Source organism: Triturus cristatus, chromosome 4_1, assembly GCF_964204655.1.
Source record: "Triturus cristatus chromosome 4_1, aTriCri1.1, whole genome shotgun sequence".
NCBI lineage: Eukaryota > Metazoa > Chordata > Amphibia > Caudata > Salamandridae > Triturus > Triturus cristatus.
In genome coordinates, this window is record NC_140585.1 from 45,577,683 (window position 1) to 45,598,393 (window position 20,711).

At 42.6% G+C, this 20,711-nt stretch overlaps 1 protein-coding gene across 1 annotated transcript in view; it reads left to right on the forward strand.

Annotated features, from left to right (window-relative positions):
• LOC146839434 (transmembrane protein 176B-like) overlaps nt 1–20,711 on the forward strand; it is an 88,889-nt gene that overhangs the window by 24,290 nt on the left and 43,888 nt on the right. The window contains exons 3-4 of the mRNA XM_085651485.1: nt 15,169–15,384; nt 17,252–17,362. Coding sequence (XP_085507611.1) covers nt 15,169–15,384; nt 17,252–17,362 — 327 coding nt within the window. The remainder of the gene's footprint in view (nt 1–15,168; nt 15,385–17,251; nt 17,363–20,711) is intronic.

A 20,711-nucleotide genomic window follows, 5' to 3' on the forward strand; every position in this document is an offset into this window, starting at 1 on the left:
GTAGGGGGAGTGAGCATCCTTTTTGGTATTACAGTGACAGATAGGTTGGGTTTACATATAACATTTTGGAGAGCACTTGAAAGGCTGAGAACAGAATGGCTAGACTATTATTGAATATCCATTGTCTGGTTGGTGATGAACCCTGCTTTGTCCTATCTGACTTCTGTCGTCTCTGCTTATGGGGGATAAAGTGGCTACCTCACACTAGATTTTGGTGTTAGATGTGAGAGAACAGTAAGATTACCATCGTACACTCACCACACAGACCCTTCTCCACCAGAGCTGCGGTTTAGTGTGGCTGAATACTTTTATCATCTTGAAAATGCCCAAAGTGGATAGGGCTGGCCCCAAAAACTTTTACCTCATTCATTAGGTTGTGTGCCCAGGAGTCATTCCTACCCCAGCTCATGACAAGCATGAATATCACATCGCCAAGCACCCACTCCAGAACACTCCTGGGCCTGAGGAGGAGTAGAAGAGGACTAACTAAACCCATTGTCTGCAATCTGGGAAGAGTCCTGAAGGACTGAGCCTACACTCTCTTGTACCCAGGACGAAAGGGTCATAAGGCCGACCTCCTGCTCAAGCTTCAGGAAAGAGGACTTTCCTGCAACTGCCCAGCTGATCCGTGGAAGGCATGGGCGGTAAACTCTGCTCCATCGGTAAGTTGGTGAGTGCAAGAGAGGAAAATCCAACGCGAGACCGCTTCCCAGCCAGATTTCTAAACGCGGGCGGTCACGGATGGTTGCTACCGCTCGCGTTGAGGAGCCTTCTGTTCGCGTTGAGGAAGCTGCCGCTCAAGGAAAACTTCTGCTCAAGCGGCAACAAGAAGCAGTGCTCTCTTGCGCTGCGCATGATGCCATTCGTGCAAATTTTACAGCATGGGACAAACACCCGGCTCTAAAACCCAGCGCAAACGGCACAAGATAATGCACGCCGCCACTTGCGGAACTCCACATAGCTTGGCAGAGTGTTTTTGTTTCCGGGAACTCCGCCCTGGCCTATTCAGTGGTACGTAGACTTGGACTGGAACCTGTTGTTGGCCTCTGCCTGACATACTGTGTGACTTTGTGTCTCGTCTGAGGTCCGGGGGGATTTAGGATTGTACTCCTATGGTGGATTGGGGATTTAAGGACTAAAGTCAGAAAGCAAAATCTTTGACCAGGATTCACCTGGTGTTTCCAATCCATTCTCCATCGTGGTCAGCGTCAAATGGTACCGAGGTCCTGGTCTACTGCAACCATTAACTGTCATTGGTACTTAACACTTCTTGGTGCCATTTCTACTTAAAACTTTATAAAAAAGTATTTGCAATGCAATTGGTCTTGCATTTGCGAAAGTTAGAGCAGTTTTTTAATGTTCTTTTGTTTGCCAGCATTTCTGTAACCTGATCAATGAAATACATTTTTTAGACGACGTATATACGTGTGCTCCGATGACCTTCGTGGACAGATAAGCACTTTCCTGTTCACTGACCCAAATACAGACCATAGGGGTCAGAAAACAGAGGGCCTAGAAAAAATAAAGTAAAGTATAGAGCTTAGCAGAACAGAAAACAGAGAGCCTAGAAAAAATGAAAGCGAAGTATAGAACTTATCAGAACAGAAAACTGACCATAGAAAAATGAAAGCAAAGTATAGAGCTTAGCAGAACAGAAAACTGAGAGCAGAGAAAAATGAAAGCAAAGTATAGAGCTTAGCAGAACAGAAAATAGAGAGCACAGAAAAATGAAAGCAAAGTATAGAGCTTAGCAGAACAGAAAACAGAGAGCACAGAAAAATGAAAGCCAAGTATAGAGCTTAGCAGAACCGAAAACAGAGGGCCTAGGAAAATGAAAGCAAAGTATAGAGCTTAGCAGAACAGAGAACAGAGGGCCTAGAAAAATGAAAGCAAAGTATAGAGCTTAGCAGAACAGAAAAAAGAGAGCACAGAAAAATGAAAGCAAAGTATAGAGCTTAGCAGAACAGAAAAACAGAGGGCCTTCAAAAATGAAAGCAAAGTATAGAGCTTAGCAGAACAGAACAACAGAGGGTCTTCAAAAATGAAAGCAAAGTATAGAGCTTAGCAGAACAGAAAACAGAGCATAGAAAAATGAAAGCAAAGTATAGAGCTTAGCAGAACAGAAAACAGAGGGCCTAGAAAAATGAAAGCAAAGTATAGAGCTTAGCAGAACAGAAAACAGAGAGCATAGAAAAATGAAAGCAAAGTATAGAGCTTAGCAGAACAGAAAACAGAGGGCCTAGAAAAATGAAAGCAAAGTATAGAGCTTAGCAGAACAGAAAACAGAGAGCATAGAAAAATGAAAGCAAAGTATAGAGCTTAGCAGAACAGAGAGCACAGAAAAATGAAAGCAAAGTATAGAGCTTAGCAGAACAGAAAACACAGGGCCTGGGAAAATGAAAGCAAAGTATAGAGCTTAGCAGAACAGAAAACAGAGAGCACAGAAAAATGAAAGCAAAGTATAGAGCTTAGATAAACAGAGAGCACAGAAAAATGAAAGCAAAGTATAGAGCTTAGCAGAACAGAAAACAGAGAGCACAGAAAAATGAAAGCAAAGTATAGAGCTTAGATAAACAGAGAGCACAGAAAAATGAAAGCAAAGTATAGAGCTTAGCAGAACAGAAAACAGAGAGCACAGAAAAATGAAAGCAAAGTATAAAGCTTCCCAGGTCAAACAGGATTACTTTAGAAGCAATCCCAGAGTCATTGGATGATCATCCAACTACTCTAGAAGTCATTTTCACATCATCAGACATCATCAAGCTCTTGAAGTCATCAGCAGAGTTTAGAAACTTGAGCTCGATGACTTGTGGATGACTTGAAAATGAGCATCTGATGACTTCACAAGGTGTGACTATTCCTGATGACTTCAGGAGGATTTAAGAATGAGTATGCGATGACTTCACAAGGTGTGACTATTCCTGATGACTTCGGGAAGACTTAAGAATGAGTATGCGATGACTTCACAAGGTGTGACTATTCCTGATGACTTCAGGAGGATTTAAGAATGAGTATGTGATTACTTCATAAGATCCAATTGTGCTTGATGATTTGAAAATAAACATCCAAATCTCCACAAGCATCATTTCTTCTTAACATGATGAAATTTCTCCTTATGTTTTGAGAATGATTATACTTCTAGTGCAAGAGGTAAACACCCATTACAACTAATCTTTTACCACTACTACCATATCCCCGCATACCATCACAATGCAACTACCATTACTCGGCAATGCCATTAAAACGCATGGCATTACAATGCATATGCATTTACCACACATGCTTTTACAACAAAATTTGTTGTAAATGCATGAATGGTAGAAGCATATGTGATTTATATGTAAGTATAAGGTATGTATAGGGTTTGGGTTTTGGAGTGTAGGGTTATATGTTTTGGGGTTCAGGGGTAATTTTAGGGTTAAGGCGTTTGGGGTGCTGGGGTATTTCTAGGGTTCAGGGTGGGTTTAGGTTTTGGGGTGTCTGGGTATTTTTAGGGTTCAGGGTGGGTTTAGATTTTGGGGTGCAGGGGTATTTTTAGGGTTCAGGGTGGGTTTAGGTTTAGGGGTGCAGGTTTATTTTTAGTGGTCAGGAGTAATTTTCGGGTTAAGGGCATGTTTGGGTTTTGGGATGCTGGGGTATTTTTAGGGTTCAGGGTGGGTTTAGGTTTCAGGGTGCAGGGGTATTTTTAGGGTTCAGGGTCGTTGTAGGTTTTGGGGTGCAGGTTTATTTTTAGTGGTCATGGCTAATTTTAGGGTTAAGGGTATGTTTGGGTTTTGGGGTGCTGGGGTATTTTTAGGGTTCAGGGTGGGTTTAGTTTTTGGGGTGCAGGGGTATGTTTAAGGTTTAGGTTTTGGGGTGCAGGTTTATTTTTAGTGGTCCGGGGTAGTTTTAGGGTTAAGGACATGTTTGGGTTTTGGGGTGCCCAGGGTATTTTTGGGGTTCAGGGTGGGTTTAGGTTTTGGGGTGCAGGGGTATTTTTAGGGTTCAGGGTCATTTTAGGTTTTGGGGTGCAGGTTTATTTTTAGTGGTTATGGGTAATTTTAGGGTTAAGGGTATGTTTGGGTTTTGGGGTGCTGGGGTATTTTTAGGGTTCAGGGTGGGTTTAGTTTTTGGGGTGCTGGGGTATTTTTAAGTGGCATGGTGGGTTAGGGTTTTGGGGTGTAGGGGAATTTTTAGGGTACAGGGTGTGTTTGGGTTTAGAGGTGCTGGGGGATTTTTAGGGTTCAGGGTGGCTTTAGGTTTGGGGTGTAGTAGAAAATTTAGGGATCAGGGTGTGTTTTGTTTTTGGGGTGCTCAGGGTAATTTTAGTGTACAGGGTTCAGTTTAGGTTTTGGGGTGCTAGGGTAGGTTAAGGGTTCAGCGTGGGTTTGGGGGTGTAGGGGTATTGTTAGTGGTCAGGGTGTGTTTTAGGGTTCAGGGTTGATTTGGGGTGCCAAGGGTAATTTAAGATTTTAGTGGGCATGGGTATTGGGGTGGTATTGGTAATTTAACAATGTTAGAGATGTTTAGTTATTGGGATAAAAAAGGCATTTTTTTGTTTTTAATTTTTTTAAAAAAATAATTAAAATAAAATATATATATATACATATCATATTAAAAAATATATATATATTTACCATAAACACTTTTACAAACTTTATGCATTCACCGTGCACGCCTTTGCGTTGTCATGGCATGCGTGGTAAAGGCATATGGTCGACCTTGGAGATGGGTATCTGGTTCGAGCCTCGGCAGGGAGGCTGAAAATACTGTGATCCTGGGATATCACTTAATCTCCCGGAGCCTAACAAAAAAAGAATGTGTCCGTCTGTATTGTGCCTTAATGTAGAATAAAGTACCTGTTTTTTCCATAAGAGTAGCACTGGGTTGGACAATCACATTATTGCATGGCTGGGTGTAGTGTTGAGTGCTGAACCTGTGTGCCACCAAACTTGCCTCCATGAGAAGCCTGTGACTGCTCACCATTGCTACCACCGAGAAGCTAGTGTTGAAAAGGTTGTAGTTTGCCCAGTTTTGCAGAGTCATAGTAGAATGGGCCCTGGGACAATAGAGTAAAATGACTCCAGCCTACACACAGCCGTGGCCCATAGCCCCTAACTGCTCCATTGCCCATGAATGGGGTTTAACAATCCGATCACATGCCTAATTAAAAATCAATAACATCTTTTCAAAGTCGGCCTCCTTGACATTAAAACATATTTTGTTGCTTCCCATCTGGCATCTTCACTGAAACCCTCTTGGACCTTTTTAAGGTAAACCAATCTTTGCTGGATCCTATTAGTCATGCCACCATGGTGATGCCTTCAAAAGCACTAGGAAGAACGTGGCCCTCTTTTATTTCAAAGCAAAATCAACACACACACACAAACACATACACACTGCAAGTCTCATTAAGGGAGACAAGCCCAGAAGCCTCTAGGATATCTCGCTGAGCCAGCTTCCTGATATGTCCATGGCAGGGGTCATCTCAGCACTATCCAACCTGAAATCAGGATCACTCTATAATCCATGTTCTCCCTCTACCTTAAAATAATTGATGCCTGTTCTTGCCCCAACGCGTTGCACTGCTATCAGCTCCTCTTTTAACATGAGCATTGTTAGTCAGCTTTACAAGACAGGCATCTTCATTTCACTCATGATAAAAGCTAGCCTGGATCCTAATGAGCTAAAGATTTAGCGCTCTATCACCCTCTTTCCAGCCTTTTCCAAGGTCTTGAAACAGCTGGCCAAGTCGCTTCAAAATCTTGAATTGCTTAACCCACTATCTTGGATTGGGAATGGTGATATAGGCCTGGTGTACCTCTTCCTGGGAAACTATGGACCCGAGTACACAAGACAACGGGCTTCATTAGACAACTCATGGTTCTGGTGTCCGCTCACAGGAATCTTCCACGCTTGGCATAAAAGATTTTTAAACCTGCTATTACAAGAGGACTGCTAGTCACAATTAATTGTGCAGTGACTGGGCAATGAACCGTCCCCCTTCCATACTGTGAATTTAATTTGCCAAGACTTTGGGCAGTTTTTAGGCCTTCATTGGGGGGCAGGCATAGGACCAGCAGAGGACCCGAGGTTTTTCTCTTCAACAGGCACATGAATCCAATGGACTATCCTACCTGTATGTAAGGCTACTGAAATCATGCGACAGGGTAGCACTAAATTATTTGGCACCGTTAACTAAATAATGCGTCAAGAAAAGGTAAATTATGAGGCATGGCGCAGCACATTTTTGTACAGGATTACTTCATTCGTTTGTAATTTATACATATGGTAATACTGTCTGGGCAAACGTTTGACCTCATTAGTACCAGCTTAACAACCAAACACAAAAATAAACAATTTAAAGATGCCCAGTTAACCTTTGCAAAGGGCTTTCCACAAAGTTCTAACACATTGCCACATTTTTAGAAATGTTTGATCCATTTGAATTATAAAGAAGATTGTTTTTGTTAAAATCTGCCGATTAATTAGCAAATGATGGATTATTTTGGCAGAGGGGAGGGGATGTGGTCCGTCAGCTGCGCTGCCCACTTTGGTGCAGGAAACCAGGGTTCGAGCCTCGAGGTCGCGTCCACATCCTGTGATTCTGGGCAGGCGCGCAACACCCATTGGACTCAAAGGGCCTCAGCCCCCCCCCGTTGTGTGTGGCCCGGGAGGAGACTAGCTTCCCGGCGCACACATAGCAGCACCCGAGCACTTCACAGCTCTTTAAAAGACCATTTGCATGTTAATGAGGCCTCGCTGTTGTTTCACCCCTTCTAAGAGCCTCTGCAGTTCCACTTTGCCTATGGCTTAAAAGATTCCCCCCCCCCCCCCGAAATTTGGCTCTAGTTGCACCTCTGATTCTGGGCAAATCACTTAATCTCCCTGTGCCTGAATATGTAATGTAAATACGGTGCTCATGTACAGCGCTCCAATACCTTCGGGTCCAGTTCGCGCTATATAAAAGATGCAACAAAAAAAAATGCCGCAAATCTATAATTAGCCCAAAAAAATGCAGTGACTGCAGAATCGCATGATTCCAGTGGCCCTGCCTATATGCATATTTTTATACATATACCTGTGGCACCTCTGGTATATAAATAATAACAGAACTTTCTATTGAAAGTTTAAAAGCTTTCGAAAAGCAAAATGTGTCACGTTTTAATTGAACTATAGATATCGTAGCAGTGAAATAACAGCCATACCTAATGAGGTTCACGATAGATGTTTAACTCAATATCATTGTTATAACTTTATGCGGACTGTTAATTATTATACCAAAAACCCTTTCACTCTCATGAAGTGAATATTTCATTAATAGACTTCAAGAGTATAATGGATTGTGATTTTTGAAAATGTGCATTCTTCTCGCTGCGTTCAGAACGGCAGCGCTGTCTTCTAGCCTTTCTTGAGTTTTCAATAAAGTTGGTTCACAAATGGAAACGGCCTTTTGGTTCAAAGTGGGGGGTGTTTTAATTTTCTGGCTACTCCCTTGCCCATACTCCTGTGTAATTCCACTTTCTAACCTTTTATCTTCAATCTCCACTCACCAAATCCGATCTCTACCATGCACATTGTTGTCCACATCAGGCATCTTCTCTATACTGCTCATGTGCTCTCCACCCTCTACAAGCCATTGCCACCCTATTTATCTACTCTTTACACTATAGTTTTTCTCTCAACCGTTCACTTGTTCTCTTCCCTCTGCACACAACTCAATATATCAGATTAAGGAAAGCACAAATGAAGCAATTTTTTTGTAATTCTTTGAAGTATGGTGGAAACAAATATTTCAATATGATTTAGAACAATTCAGTACACTAGGAGATTACACTTCCACACATTGTTTTGTGCACTGTATACTTTAAATCAGTAAAACTGTATGCCTTAGCAAATGTAATAGTCATTTAAATTGCAAATTTGTTGACTGTACAGGCAGTGCACCATCACACCAGGCATATTCCACGCTACACCACTCTACTCTGTACAACACCATGCCCCTCCCCTCTACCACACAACCCTCTACCACACACCACTCCACTCCCTTCTACTTTACAACATGCCATTCCACTCTGACAATACACGACATACCACTCTTATACACCCCTCCACTCACGCTCCTATATTTTTTGCAACCAACGACTCTCTACTTTGATACTCCAATCTTTGACACTTCACTATACTCTACACCACTCTACTGCACTCAACAACCCTCTCTGCCACTCCACGACACTGCCACTCTGTTAAACTCCCTCTACGCCACTTTACTCCACTCCATTCTGACTCACTTCTCTGCTCAATGACTCTCCATGCCCCTCCACTATTCAACACTCCACTCTGCAACCCTTTACTCCACTCTACACTACAACAATCTACTGCACTCTATGCAACTCTACTCTACGACCCTCTACGCCACTTCACTCTACAAAACTCTACTCCATTTTATGCCACTCCACCTCACTTTACTGCACCCTACAACACTCTGTGCCATTCCACCCTAGGACACTATCGCTCCACTCTACAACACTCTACTCCACTTTATGCCTCTCGACGCAACTCCCTCATTGTCACTCTTTCCACCATCTGAATGTGTTCTCCATCCTAAACATCCACTGTAACCCTCTCTGCCCATTCTCCAAGCCTCACCTCCTCTTTCTGTCATTTGCATTGGCTCGCCATATCCATGATCTATTTCGCCCATCCTCCCTCTGAACATTAGATCTTCTCTCAGTGCACCACATGGGCTTTTAGCCTTCTACTTCCAACACACACACTGTTTATCCTACTCCCACACAGGATCTCCACCAATGACATACATAAACTGTCTGCCATATACACTCTCTACCCAGCACATTCACTCTCTACATCAGCCCTCGTATAGTACTTTGCACATGCTCTCTCCAGCCGCCAATTGTGCTTGTCACCCTGTCATACACTCTTTACCTTCCAAATAAGTTTCTTACCCTCGTTGGTCTCTTTCCACCCATCACTTGTTATCTTCACCATTTACTTTCTCTTGTCTGCATTCTACAGCCCACATGTTCTATCCATGTTCCACTTCCACTGTTCATATCTACACATAACACCCGATTACTAAACACTGTATATCTGTCCTCCACATGAGTGCTACACTCTGTACATGCGTTCCCTACATTCACACTTTATTTGCATGTTCGCTTTCTACCATCCATAATTGTATTCTACCCAACACTTGCACTGCTTGTGTATGTACATTGTTCACCCTCTGTATCCACCATCTACATCTGTTGTTTATCTCACATATCCAATCTAAGCCTTCTGCATCCACTCTCCAAGTACTGTATCCTCTCTGAACCCTGTACATCTGTTCTCGACACTTGCTCTAGCCACTCAAAACACCACTTCTGCTCTTGGTGCACTACATCCACTCTCCACCATCTTATCTGCTAAATACAAACCTCACCAACTCCCAGCCCTTTTCATTCTCAAAGCATTATGACTGCTGCTAACACCATTTAAAGTTCCCTCTGTGGGTATCTTCTAGCCATTAAATTCATCTTCTACATCCACTCTTCTTCCATGATAGGAGCTTTCCACTTCCACTAAACATTTACTGACACGCCACTTCTACTCCTCTATAGCCTCCAAATGCGTACTCTATTTTTCTCTTAGAACTGCTATCTTGCTGCTAGCCCACACTTCAGATATGCTCTTCATAGAAGCTCTCCATATCCAGTCTCAACATCCACTATGCCCTGTTATCTTTACAAGCACTCTTCAAATCATCTGTCCAAATTTACTGCACAACATATTTCACACGCCTTATCCTTACTCTTCTATCCAGTGCTGCACTGTTCTACCATTCACAAACAGTACTCAACTCTATGTATTCGGCCTTAGCATGACACGTATACACCTAAAGTCCCATGCCTTTTTGTTCCACACTACATATGTTAATATCTCCTCTTTGCAGTCAGCATCTGCTATCCACATAGACTTTCCACATGAACATCCTCTCACACCATATAGCTGCAGAGTTCAATATCCATTTTCACTTAAATCCCATTCTTAAACAAAGCGTCAGAACAATAATTAAACTATTTGCCAACTGGGATTTAGAACACTTCACTGCATGGCTTAATAACTACACACATGTAACACTGTGACTAAGTCCCCGCGGAAACGATGGCTGGTTCCATTGCTCCGACACTTAGGACTGAGAAGATGCAGACCGGCTCTTTTGGCACTTCAATATCTAGACACCCCGTACGTTGCCAAAACCGTAGCCTGCTTTCTCAAAGCTTGCTTGAAAACTCATTCCCAATTATTGGCGACTGTTTCCTAAGATTTTATCGATTATTCTGTTATTATTCTTGTATATAGAGTGTTAGCGTTTACTTCTAAATGCCTGCTTTCCTTAACAGCCACTGAGCAAATCGAATTTTTATTGACTACTGTGTTATTATTTTTGTATTTAGAGTGTTAGTGCTTATATGTAAAATGCCTGCCTTTCTTAGCAGTCAATGAGCAAACTGATTTTTATAATGTTGTACTGTTTTAAATGTACTTTTTATGATTGTAAATTCAATCAAAATAAAGTTAAAAGTAAGTAAGCTGTGACTATATACAGCTACACAATCCATCACCACGCTCAGTTATAGTACTAAAGACACCTAAGCAATAGCCAAGAGTGCCCATCCAGTGGATACTCTTGGATGTTACGAATTGGGATTACTTCTAAATAATTCCACTGAGTACTCTTGGTTGTTAGGCAGTGATGAGGGGATGTACCGTAGTGTTTTCCCAATACCCTTGTGTACATTAACTCCAATTTGAAGTTGTCATAAAATCATACTACAGTAATGCATAATAATTCGGAAGATATTAGCAAATCATCCAGTGGTTGTAGACAGTAACCATGAGGTTGTCCTGAAATCATCCGGTAGTATTTTAAACTCATCCTGCACTTGTCAGTTAGTATTCCTTGAGAAGTACAAGATCATCACGCATTTTTAATTGAAGTAATCAGGACACCATCCTGGAGTAGTTTTTGTGATTACAGTAAGAGTCATCTCATTTAAATATTTCTCCCTGTGGGCAGACTTCAGGATGGCTTGGGACGACTTCCCCAGATAATTGCAGGAATAGCCCGGCTGAAGTCACCGGATGACGCTAGAATGAGTCCAGGATGATCTTCCTTTTTGACTTGGGTTAGCAGAACAGAAAACAGAGGGCCTTGGAAAATGAAAGCAAATAGAGCATACGGGAAAGGCAAGCAGAGAGCGTGGGAGAAAGGAAGGTGTATACTAGCGGAGAACAAGTCAAGTGCTGGAGCCGTTATTTTTCCGCACTTGTCCTCATACTGATGGAGGTTGATTCCAAGCTGAGATTTCGGCTCCGAGAGCTCCACAGAAGTCGATCCAGACTCTGGGAGAGCTTCCTTCATGCTTGTCCTGATTTAAGACCTGTGTTAAAATTAAGGGCAGCAAATGCACATTTCTGTTGGTAACATTAAAGGTGCATTTGAAAGCGTAAACAGACTATAGTATTTCGAAAGACACCTAATTTTAGAAGATAAGGGCACATTTGTAAAAAGCAATTTGAGCAAGATCACACAATGTGGTTACATAGCTTAAATACAAGAGGGAGGGGGATCCTGAAATTAGGATTACTTGGTTTTGCTGCATCAAAGCTGAACAATAATTCCCCTCCCTCTAGCCTCAAAATCAATAGTCGTCTGCCTTCAAACATGTGCATACATGTGCTGACACAAAAGTGGGAAACCTCCTCTCCTGAAATTTGAAGAAAATCATTTACACTCTGGGGCCAGGAGGTGGCTGGAAGGGGGCAAGAATCCAACCCTGGCATCTTTGAAGTAACAATTATGCCTCGGACAGCTTTCAGCTCTTTGTCTGCCCATAAAAGTGAATTTGAAAGCATCCGGGCCCCGATGACTGGCGGCTGCTTGTAAATACTGACCACTGTCCCCGGGCAGGAAAACATCAGGAAACAGCCCCGGCCCCTCCCCCAGAATATCAGCATCTGGCGTACCTTGTGTGTGTGGGGGGGGAGGAGGAGGGGGGGGTGTCGGTAGCACCTTTTTTCAGTCGAAATACTCGGTAGCAGTGTAAAGAAAGCGCTGGGCCTCGGCCGCCTAAACAACCCATTAAGACCTCTGTGCCTACAGCTAATAACCCAGTTAGTCAAATGGTTTTAGAGACCCGAGAGACCACAGTGAGCCTTTATTCGAACGCCCCACCCAGAAGTGACTCGGTATCAACGGCTTCAGAATCCGAACCTCAATCAGGGAGGCACTAGGCGCCAAGTGCGACATTTCCTGGGGCTGCAAGCGCTTTAAATGTTGCCTCCAGTCCTGACCTTTATAGCGCCAAGTTTACTTCTAACGACTTCGGGGCACTGTGTGTAAAACAGGGGACGCCTATTCACACTCTTCGGCCTCGGCTCTTGAAGTAATGAAATTCATGTCAACTTGTGTAATATAACTGGTCCTCATGTGAAGCGCTTCGTGGTACAGGCTGCAAAAAAAAAATTCTAAGCAGTTGCATTTTTTCCTGATTTCGAACCGAAGAGATAGGTGGACTTGGAGTGAGTACGCCGAATACATATAGCAAAACAGACACAGCACAACTAAAACACGGCCACAAAAGGGGTTCAGTCGTGGGTTAAATATACACGCTCAGCTGTACGGCCTTCAAAAACATTTGTTAAGCAGTTTTATTTTGCACAATCGCGAGCCGAAGGTATAGAAGGACTTAAAATCAGCCCGAGTTAAGGTTGCATTCCTACAGCTCAAATGTATCATTGTGTAACGGAAGTGGTGCTCATGGTTGAGTTTGCACCATATAAAACAAGGATAACAAGCATTGGCATAGCCAATAGGTCTCGCCTTTGGGACCTTATAAGTGTTTAGCCATGCAACAGTTGTTGTTGCACCAAGGATATTGTGCTACATAACTAAATACGTATAAGGTTCCAAAAGCGAGATCTATTGGCTATGCCAATGCTTGTTTACTTTAGGTATGCTGCCTTTCTAGGTGGAGAATTAACACACTTTTGTCCTTTTGTATGTTCAGAAGTAAATGGGCGGCATACGAGTCGTCTTCTCCCTTTAGACCTGTTTGGACATTGCTGGAAGGATATGCACAGGGTCTTTTTCCAAGTACACCAGGTCATTGCTGGGTAGGGATGTACAGTTTTTTCTTTCTTTAGACACTGTGGAGCATCGATATGGGTGTCTTTCTGTTTAGGTATATTGGAATATTGCTGGGTGATGTGCGTGAGATATGTTGGTATTTAAATGGATGGAGAGATTGTTTTTTTCCCTTTTAGTTGGGAGTGTCAAAATGCTACTTTATGTTGCTGTATCTTCACGTGTAGCAGTACTGCATTCCAGGCCAGATACTGAGCCAGGAAAAACTTGAGCTGAGGTACCTACCTTACTGAACCACAAGCAATCAAAGCAAGAACCAAAGAAGAAAAAGAGGGAAACCTTCCCAACCACTCAAAAAATACAAAAACACACCAACGACGCGGCTCCAAGATTGAGCAAAACAAAACCGCTTAATCAAAGAGCCTTATTACAAAATGTAAGAGTTGGCTCAAAACCTCCTTCATTTACTTCGGGAAATGTTTGAGGCGCCCTTTTCTAAATCAGACACTTAAGGGAGGAGTGCTCGTCAGTGTGTTGAACCAAAATGATGTTTACATTTTTTTCACAGTTTTTGGTTATAATGGAAATTTTTTTTAAAGTGAAGAACTAAGAAATGCCTCTTTGACATGAAAGGAAACAATATGTCAGACCACATTGCATCACAAATTATTCTCGCAAGACTTCCCCCAAGGGCGGGCAGGCATGCAATAAATGCTCCATCTAAAACAGAATAAGCATTGGCCGCGCAGCCGTAAAAATTGTGACACGGACGCGCGGCCCGCGATAGTGAAAGTGATCGCGATCAAGAGAAGCGGGAGTTGTGTGACGGAGATGGCGGCTGCGCGCATGCACGCTCACATGCACGCAAGCTTTAGGCCACCAAAAGCCTGTGGCAGCACTTTGAAAACCCATACACTAAATGTCTCGCAGAGCAGCGTATGCACTGGCTCAGCGAGACCTAACAACAAGCAGCAGCTTTAGGCAGTACGGCAGTTTCTTTGCTGTCCGTTAAAAACAACGATACAGAGCAGGCAAAAGGAAAAATATTTAAATGTAGTGCTCAGTCGGTTATCTGCAGCACACACAAAAGTACCTAAAAGCACTCTGTTCAGCTCTAAAAAGACCCTGGAACAGTGCTTTCATTTCTGTTGTGGACGCCAGCAATAAACATTTAACCTGCAATGGCCAGATGTGAGAAGGAAGGAGAGGCTATCACATGCTGTACAGTGTTATGGCCAAACAAAATCTTCTCTTAGTGAATTTGCTGGGGAGAGAGCTAAGCACACAAAGGAGGGACATTTACACAAATGCACCTATAACAAGCCAGCATTTCTGAATGCCACAGATAACAAACAATGCCAATTGGTGGATGTGCCAAAACCCCACAGATGAGATACAAGAGGTTTGGCAGCTCTGTCAAAGTTAGACCAAATCATATGTCCAGGTCTCTGAACTGAATTTTTGTCGTTTTGTTTATTTAATTTTTCTCTGTTTCTAATTCAGTTTGGGATTTTCATTGTGTTGCATTTCAACTTTACTACTGTTTTGGTACTACATAAATACTCTACATATTGCCCTAAGTTAAGCCTGTCTGCTGTGTGAAATAGAAAAGCAAACATTGGAATATCGGAGCAGAAAACTTATACCGGCCATTATAAGCCCGGAGCCTCCCCTTTGTTTTCAGTGGAGCACTCAACATTGCAGTGTTCTAATGTGCATTAACGCTATGAGTTTGTGAATTATGTGGAGCAAGAACAGATTGGGTTAGATGGCACATTCAATGAAATGCCAATTATTGTGAGAAAGACTGCTTTAACGACATAGGTTCTCGTAAATATTGATTGGTCCAAAGACACACCTGGATAGCTCATTCCCTCCCTAGAGGACGTGGAACTGGCATTGTTTGCCGTGAAGAGACACTGAACTTTCACAGGTTTGAAGTCTACATTTATTTGTTTTGAAGACAGTTGCACATTGACCAGGTTGCTCTCAAGCACTGGTTCTGGGTCTTTGCTGACTTACTTCTCCTCTCCTAGGCAGACGCCACGTCTTCCAGTGTTGTGAAAACCAATGACATAGAAGTCTCCAATGATGCCTCGAAGCCAACTGTCATTAACGTCAACATCAACCAGCCCTCAGGACTGGCCTCCCTGCTAGAGCCTGTCAAGGCAGCAATGAAGAGGCAGCCATCTGCCAAGGATGGTGACAAGGTGCCTGCCTCCGTCTCCAGGGGGGAGCAGAAGGTGCTGGGGGTACGTGAGTAATCATATATCTTTGGAGTTTTTGTGAGGACCGATCTAGTGTCTAACAGAGATAGGAGTAGTAAGGATAATTCAGTACTGTTTATAATGGTGGACAATTATCTGCTTGGTGAAACCTATCGTATCGCGCTGGGGTGTCTTCTGAAGAGGCCAGTCTTCAAGACCTGTCTTAATTGCAGGAGGGGCTGGGCTCTTCAAATGTATGTTGTTCAAGATCTTGGAATATTGGTGGAAAAGGCCAGCCCTGTGGGTTTCTCTTTTTTGCAGTTCTTTATTTCCAGGCCTGCAATCTTCTGGCCTAAGATGTGGTGCTTTTTGCCTTAGGTAGTTATTTTCTCGCCCATGTCAGCATTGGTGTAATTTCTGGTGGTCACCTACGCGGTGCAGCCAGTTCTGATGAATAAATGTACTTGGACATGGAGTTGGTGTTGTTCCTTCATGGTGGCGGTGATGAGGTTGAACATCGTCAAGCTTTTGATCAGCTATGCCTCAATCAATCAGTCAATCAATCAGGGAATTTTGAAGCGCGATACTTACCCGTGAGGGTCTCAAGGCGCTGGCGGGGGGGAGCAGCTCCGGTCAGGCGAATAGCCAGGTCTTGAGGGTCTTCCTGAAGATTTGCAGGATGAGGGCTTGTCTGATGTCGATCGGGAGCTCGTTCCAGGTCTTGGCCGCTATGTAGGAGAAGGTTTTTCCACCTGTTCTTGTTCTGCGTCTGCGCGGGGGTTCGGCGAGGGCGAGGTCTGCGAAACGGAGGTTTCTCTTGGGTACGTGGAAGGAGTTTCTATCGTTGAGATATTGGGATCTGGTGTTGTAGACGCATTTGTAGGTGTGGGTTAGTGGGTGAGTATCTTGAAAGTTACTCTCATGTGTCAAGGGATGCCGAGGACGAGTCTGGCTGCGGTGTTCTGTATGGTCTGGAGTATGTTGAGCAGAGACTTGTTGATCCTGGCGTAGAGGGCGTTTCTGTAGTCCAATCTGCTGTGTATAATGAGGTGTCTGGAAGGCTCTGCAACAGCATGTCTCCAAGTCTGAGATAACTAAAGTTTTACCTCTTGTGATGAAATCAGTTTCACTGAAACAGGGGTTGACGTTCTACAGAAGGTATACATCATACTTACCTGCCTTGGTTGTATCGCCAATGTGTTCTTTGATTGAGAGTTTGGCGTCAAAGTTGTACCCAAGTAATTGTGTGTTGAGCTTTAATTGACAGCAACATTGTCCACAATAATTTCAGAAAGACAGGCTTGAGTTTGGAGATGGTTGGTGCTTTCGGCAAATAGGAGGATTTGAAATTTTGTCAGATTTACTTTTAGGTAGGCTCTGGACATCTAGTTCTGAGTGAGATTAGGGTAGATCTTGAAATGCTGAATGTCTTGTGAAATCAGGCCGGGTCTGGTGGCTTAGTGGACCAATCTGCCGGCTGTAGGGGCCTATGTTTGCCATTATGGTCACAGATTCAAATCCCGGCGCGTCCACTTAGCCTTTCATCCTTCTGAGATTGATAAAATAAGTACCATCAAGCTGGGTTACAATAAACATGTGTTATTCAGCACCACAATACCCTCCTGAGTGACCGAGCGGTTTACAAAAACACGTTATGTTATGAAGATATGCTTTCAAGTTGGAGTGGCATCCATTGAGAATTGTCATAAGACAGCTGGTCTTTTGAGAATGGGAGGGAATATTAAGCAGTCGAGAAGAGAAAAGGATAGGGTTGGGATGTCACAGATGCGGCCATGTAAGGCAAATACGCAGGTACTTTCAAGAAGTGACTGTCTTAAGAGGACATGGAATCCAGAGGTTGTTGTAGGACCAGGGCTTCTGCGAGCCATCTCACCTGTTTTTGTCTCCACAGGCCGTACAGATCATCATTGGAGCGGTCTGCCTCTCCTTTGGTGTTATCGTTTGTTCCTTTGAAGAAGGCTTTGTGTTCCGGACTGGATCTGGATTCTGGACAGGGATTCTGGTGAGTTAATTGTGATAGGAAAGAAGAGAAAGGCAACAGGTTTTTGGGGGAAGTAAGCTGCAAGGCAACATTGCTAGCGGCATGCACTCTTTACACGCAGGCTTTACCGCTTGTTACTTTTATGATGCTGAAGTTACCACGCAGGTAAGTACCATGCATGCCATTTCCAGGCACTTTTACAATGCAGGTAAGTGTATTTTTAAGTGAATTTAGGAGAAGTAAGAGGGTAAGGGGTTTTGAGGGTTTAGGTGTGAGTAAGGCTACAGTGTTGTATGGCTTTTTAGGGTTTAGGGATGTGTAAGAGTTGAAGATAGTAAGGGTTTTTTAGAGTTCTAGGGTAGGTAAGGGTAGGAGGTGGTAAGTTGCTGTAAGATGTTTCAGGCTTGATGGATGGTTTGGGTTAGTAAGTGTTTTTAAAGTTCAAGGTAGAGTAAGGGTACAGGGTAGTAAAGGGTTTTTAAGGGTAGTGGTTACCACTTGTCACTTTATATATATATATATATATATATATATATATATATATATATATATATATTCGGTGAAAAAAACATAGGTTTTACTGACATTATAGTTAAGAATTAGCATTTAAAAAACCTTTGAAATTCCCTAAAAAACCATAGGATTTAGGGACGTTATAGTTAGTTGGACATTTGACTCATATAAAACCAGAGAAATTCGCCGGTTATAGTTAGTTGAGCTAACTATAACTCGCGCGCCCGCAATGCACTGGTGATGAAGTCACATATTACATCACTCATAACATGGTCAGTGACATCACTGATGACATCTCAAATGACATCACGGATGACATCATCCAGTGAATGTGTGTTTCTGTAAAGTTTAAATATTTTTCATATATATCTATGCCAAGGTGTATTGAAGAATAAGTGGATTTACAAGTGCCTGCAGGGATTATTTAGTAGGTACGTGACTGACTGTATAAGTGAGTGATTGAACACGTCTTACTGAATGCATGGGTTAGTGACTAAACTGTGTGTAAGTCTGTATTAGTTTCTCAGTTGGTGTACAAGCAGCTGCATGGGTTGGTGAGTAGCTACATGAGTGTCTATATGGGTTATTGATTTGTTGTCTGAGTATCTGTATGAGTGTCTGGGTGGGTGGGGGGGTGTGTGACTCTGCGTAGATGTCTGAGTGGGTGATTCACTGGTTGTATGGATTCAAAAGTGCATCTGGGAAGGGTTGTATGGGTGAGTTAGTGTGTGTATGGGTGTGTTGGTGAGTGAATGAATGTCTCAGTGGTATATGTGTGAGTAACTACATAAGTTTTAAGGCAGTATATGTGAGTGTTGGAGTATAGAAATGACTATATGTGAGAGTAAGTTGTTTGAAGAGTGGGTGTAGAAATGAGTGTATGCTTGTATCAGTGATTGTATAAGACAGTAAGTATGTGTTAGTATCTGCATAAATAAGTGATGTGGTGTGTGTATAAATAACGCAGTTGGTGTGTATAACTTTATACATGAGTAAATGGGTATGTGATTGATTCTTTGCATGACTGACTTGGTGTGTGAGTAACTCTATGGATGTGTGGCGGAGTGTGACTGTAAGTATAGGTGTATTAGTGCATATTATAGTACTGTATTGATGAGTAACTGCATGTATAAGTGACTGGATGTGAGTGTAGACCTAGGAAATAGCGGGTAGTATGTAGTATCTGGCATTGTTGTGTGTATGGTTTCAAAAATAGTAGTCTGTATTTTAGAGTGCGTGTATCAAAGTTTATATTAGGCCATCAGTATGTGCATCAGATTATCACGTGGATGATATCATCAGTGATGTCATTTGAGATGTCATCAGTGATGTCACTGACCATGTCATGAGTGATGTAATATGTGACGTCATCACCAGTGCATTGCGGGCGCGCGAGTTATAGTTAGCTCAACTAACTATAACGGGCAAATTTCTCTGGTATTTTTTGAGTCAAATGTTCAACTAATTAAAATGTCCCTGAAACCTATGGTTTTTTAGTGAATTTCAAAGGTTTTCTAAATGCTAATTCCTAACTATAATGTCTGTAAAACCTATGGTTTTGTTTAGTGAATTTCGAAGGTTTTTTAAAATGTTAATTTCATATTTTAATACTTATAAAACCTATATTTTTTCTATTTCTTTTTGTAATATTTTGGAACTCTATTATCCTTTTTTTTAAAATTAATGTTAAAAATTATGTAATGTTTTATATCTTCAAAAAAAAGTATGTATATCTTTTTTTTTGGTGTTGTTTTGTTTTTTGAGAAAACTGGAGTCCCGTACCGGTAGTGTACCAAGCTCCATCAGCACGCGAATCCTATCCGCCATATTGCTAAACTCGTAAATGATGCGCATTTCGTATCCGACGGGTTTGTGGCACCGCGTCCCGCGTAACATCATATATGTATGCGGTCACGCCAGCTGCTACTTCGGTATACGATGGGTACGCAGTGCCAAGCCGCGCGTTACGTCATGTACGTATGGGGTCGCGCCCGCTGTGCGTTGCGTATGCGATGAGTGTACACTGCCAGGCCCTGTGTTACGTCATAGACATATGGTGTCACGCCGGGTACGCCATTCCCTCATTTTTTTTTTGTCTCAAAACTATATCTAAATAAGTTTAAAGTGTATATGAAACCAAGCGATAATCTAAAATATTTTAAACATTTATATATTTCTAACTGTAATAAACTTATATTATGGTAAATATATTTTCTCAAAATCGCGTCGGGTGCGGCTTCCTTGCACGCTCGGTGCGTGATTGCCATGTGACCTTAAAAAAAAGCATTTGATTGGTTCATAACATTTCCCATTGTAACAGTTGGAGGACCCCACCCATTTAAGTCATTCTCTCTACAGCGTTTGATGAGAGACTCCTCTTCTGCTTAGAGAGCTTTTTTGAAAACATTTTGCTATGTACACATATCTGACACTACACACAACATGCAACCATCATCTTCATCAATTTTCATGCTCTGTAAAGTAGCCTTCCACCTGTGATAGCCATGCACCTAAAAGTTACATAACAGGACTTTTCCCCACTGCCAGAGGTAACATGGTTGCATACGCTGTCCACAGCACAAGGTAATGCGGTACGGCCCAGGGGCAGTATCATGCATAGATAATGAACACACGGACAGAGATAGATAGTGGAAGTGGGTACGGGCACGTGCGCTCGATTCCTCTTTAATACCAGGGTCACATATCCAGTGACGTCTGTGCTGGAAGCGTGTGGGGTGAGTGTAAACCAGCCCTCAGGGAATGGCTGCTGCTAGCATCAACTACAACAGTAATCATTGGATCACACACAGAGATTCAATAATAAAAGGGTCAATAGTTTGTGCTGCAGTAAGGTAGG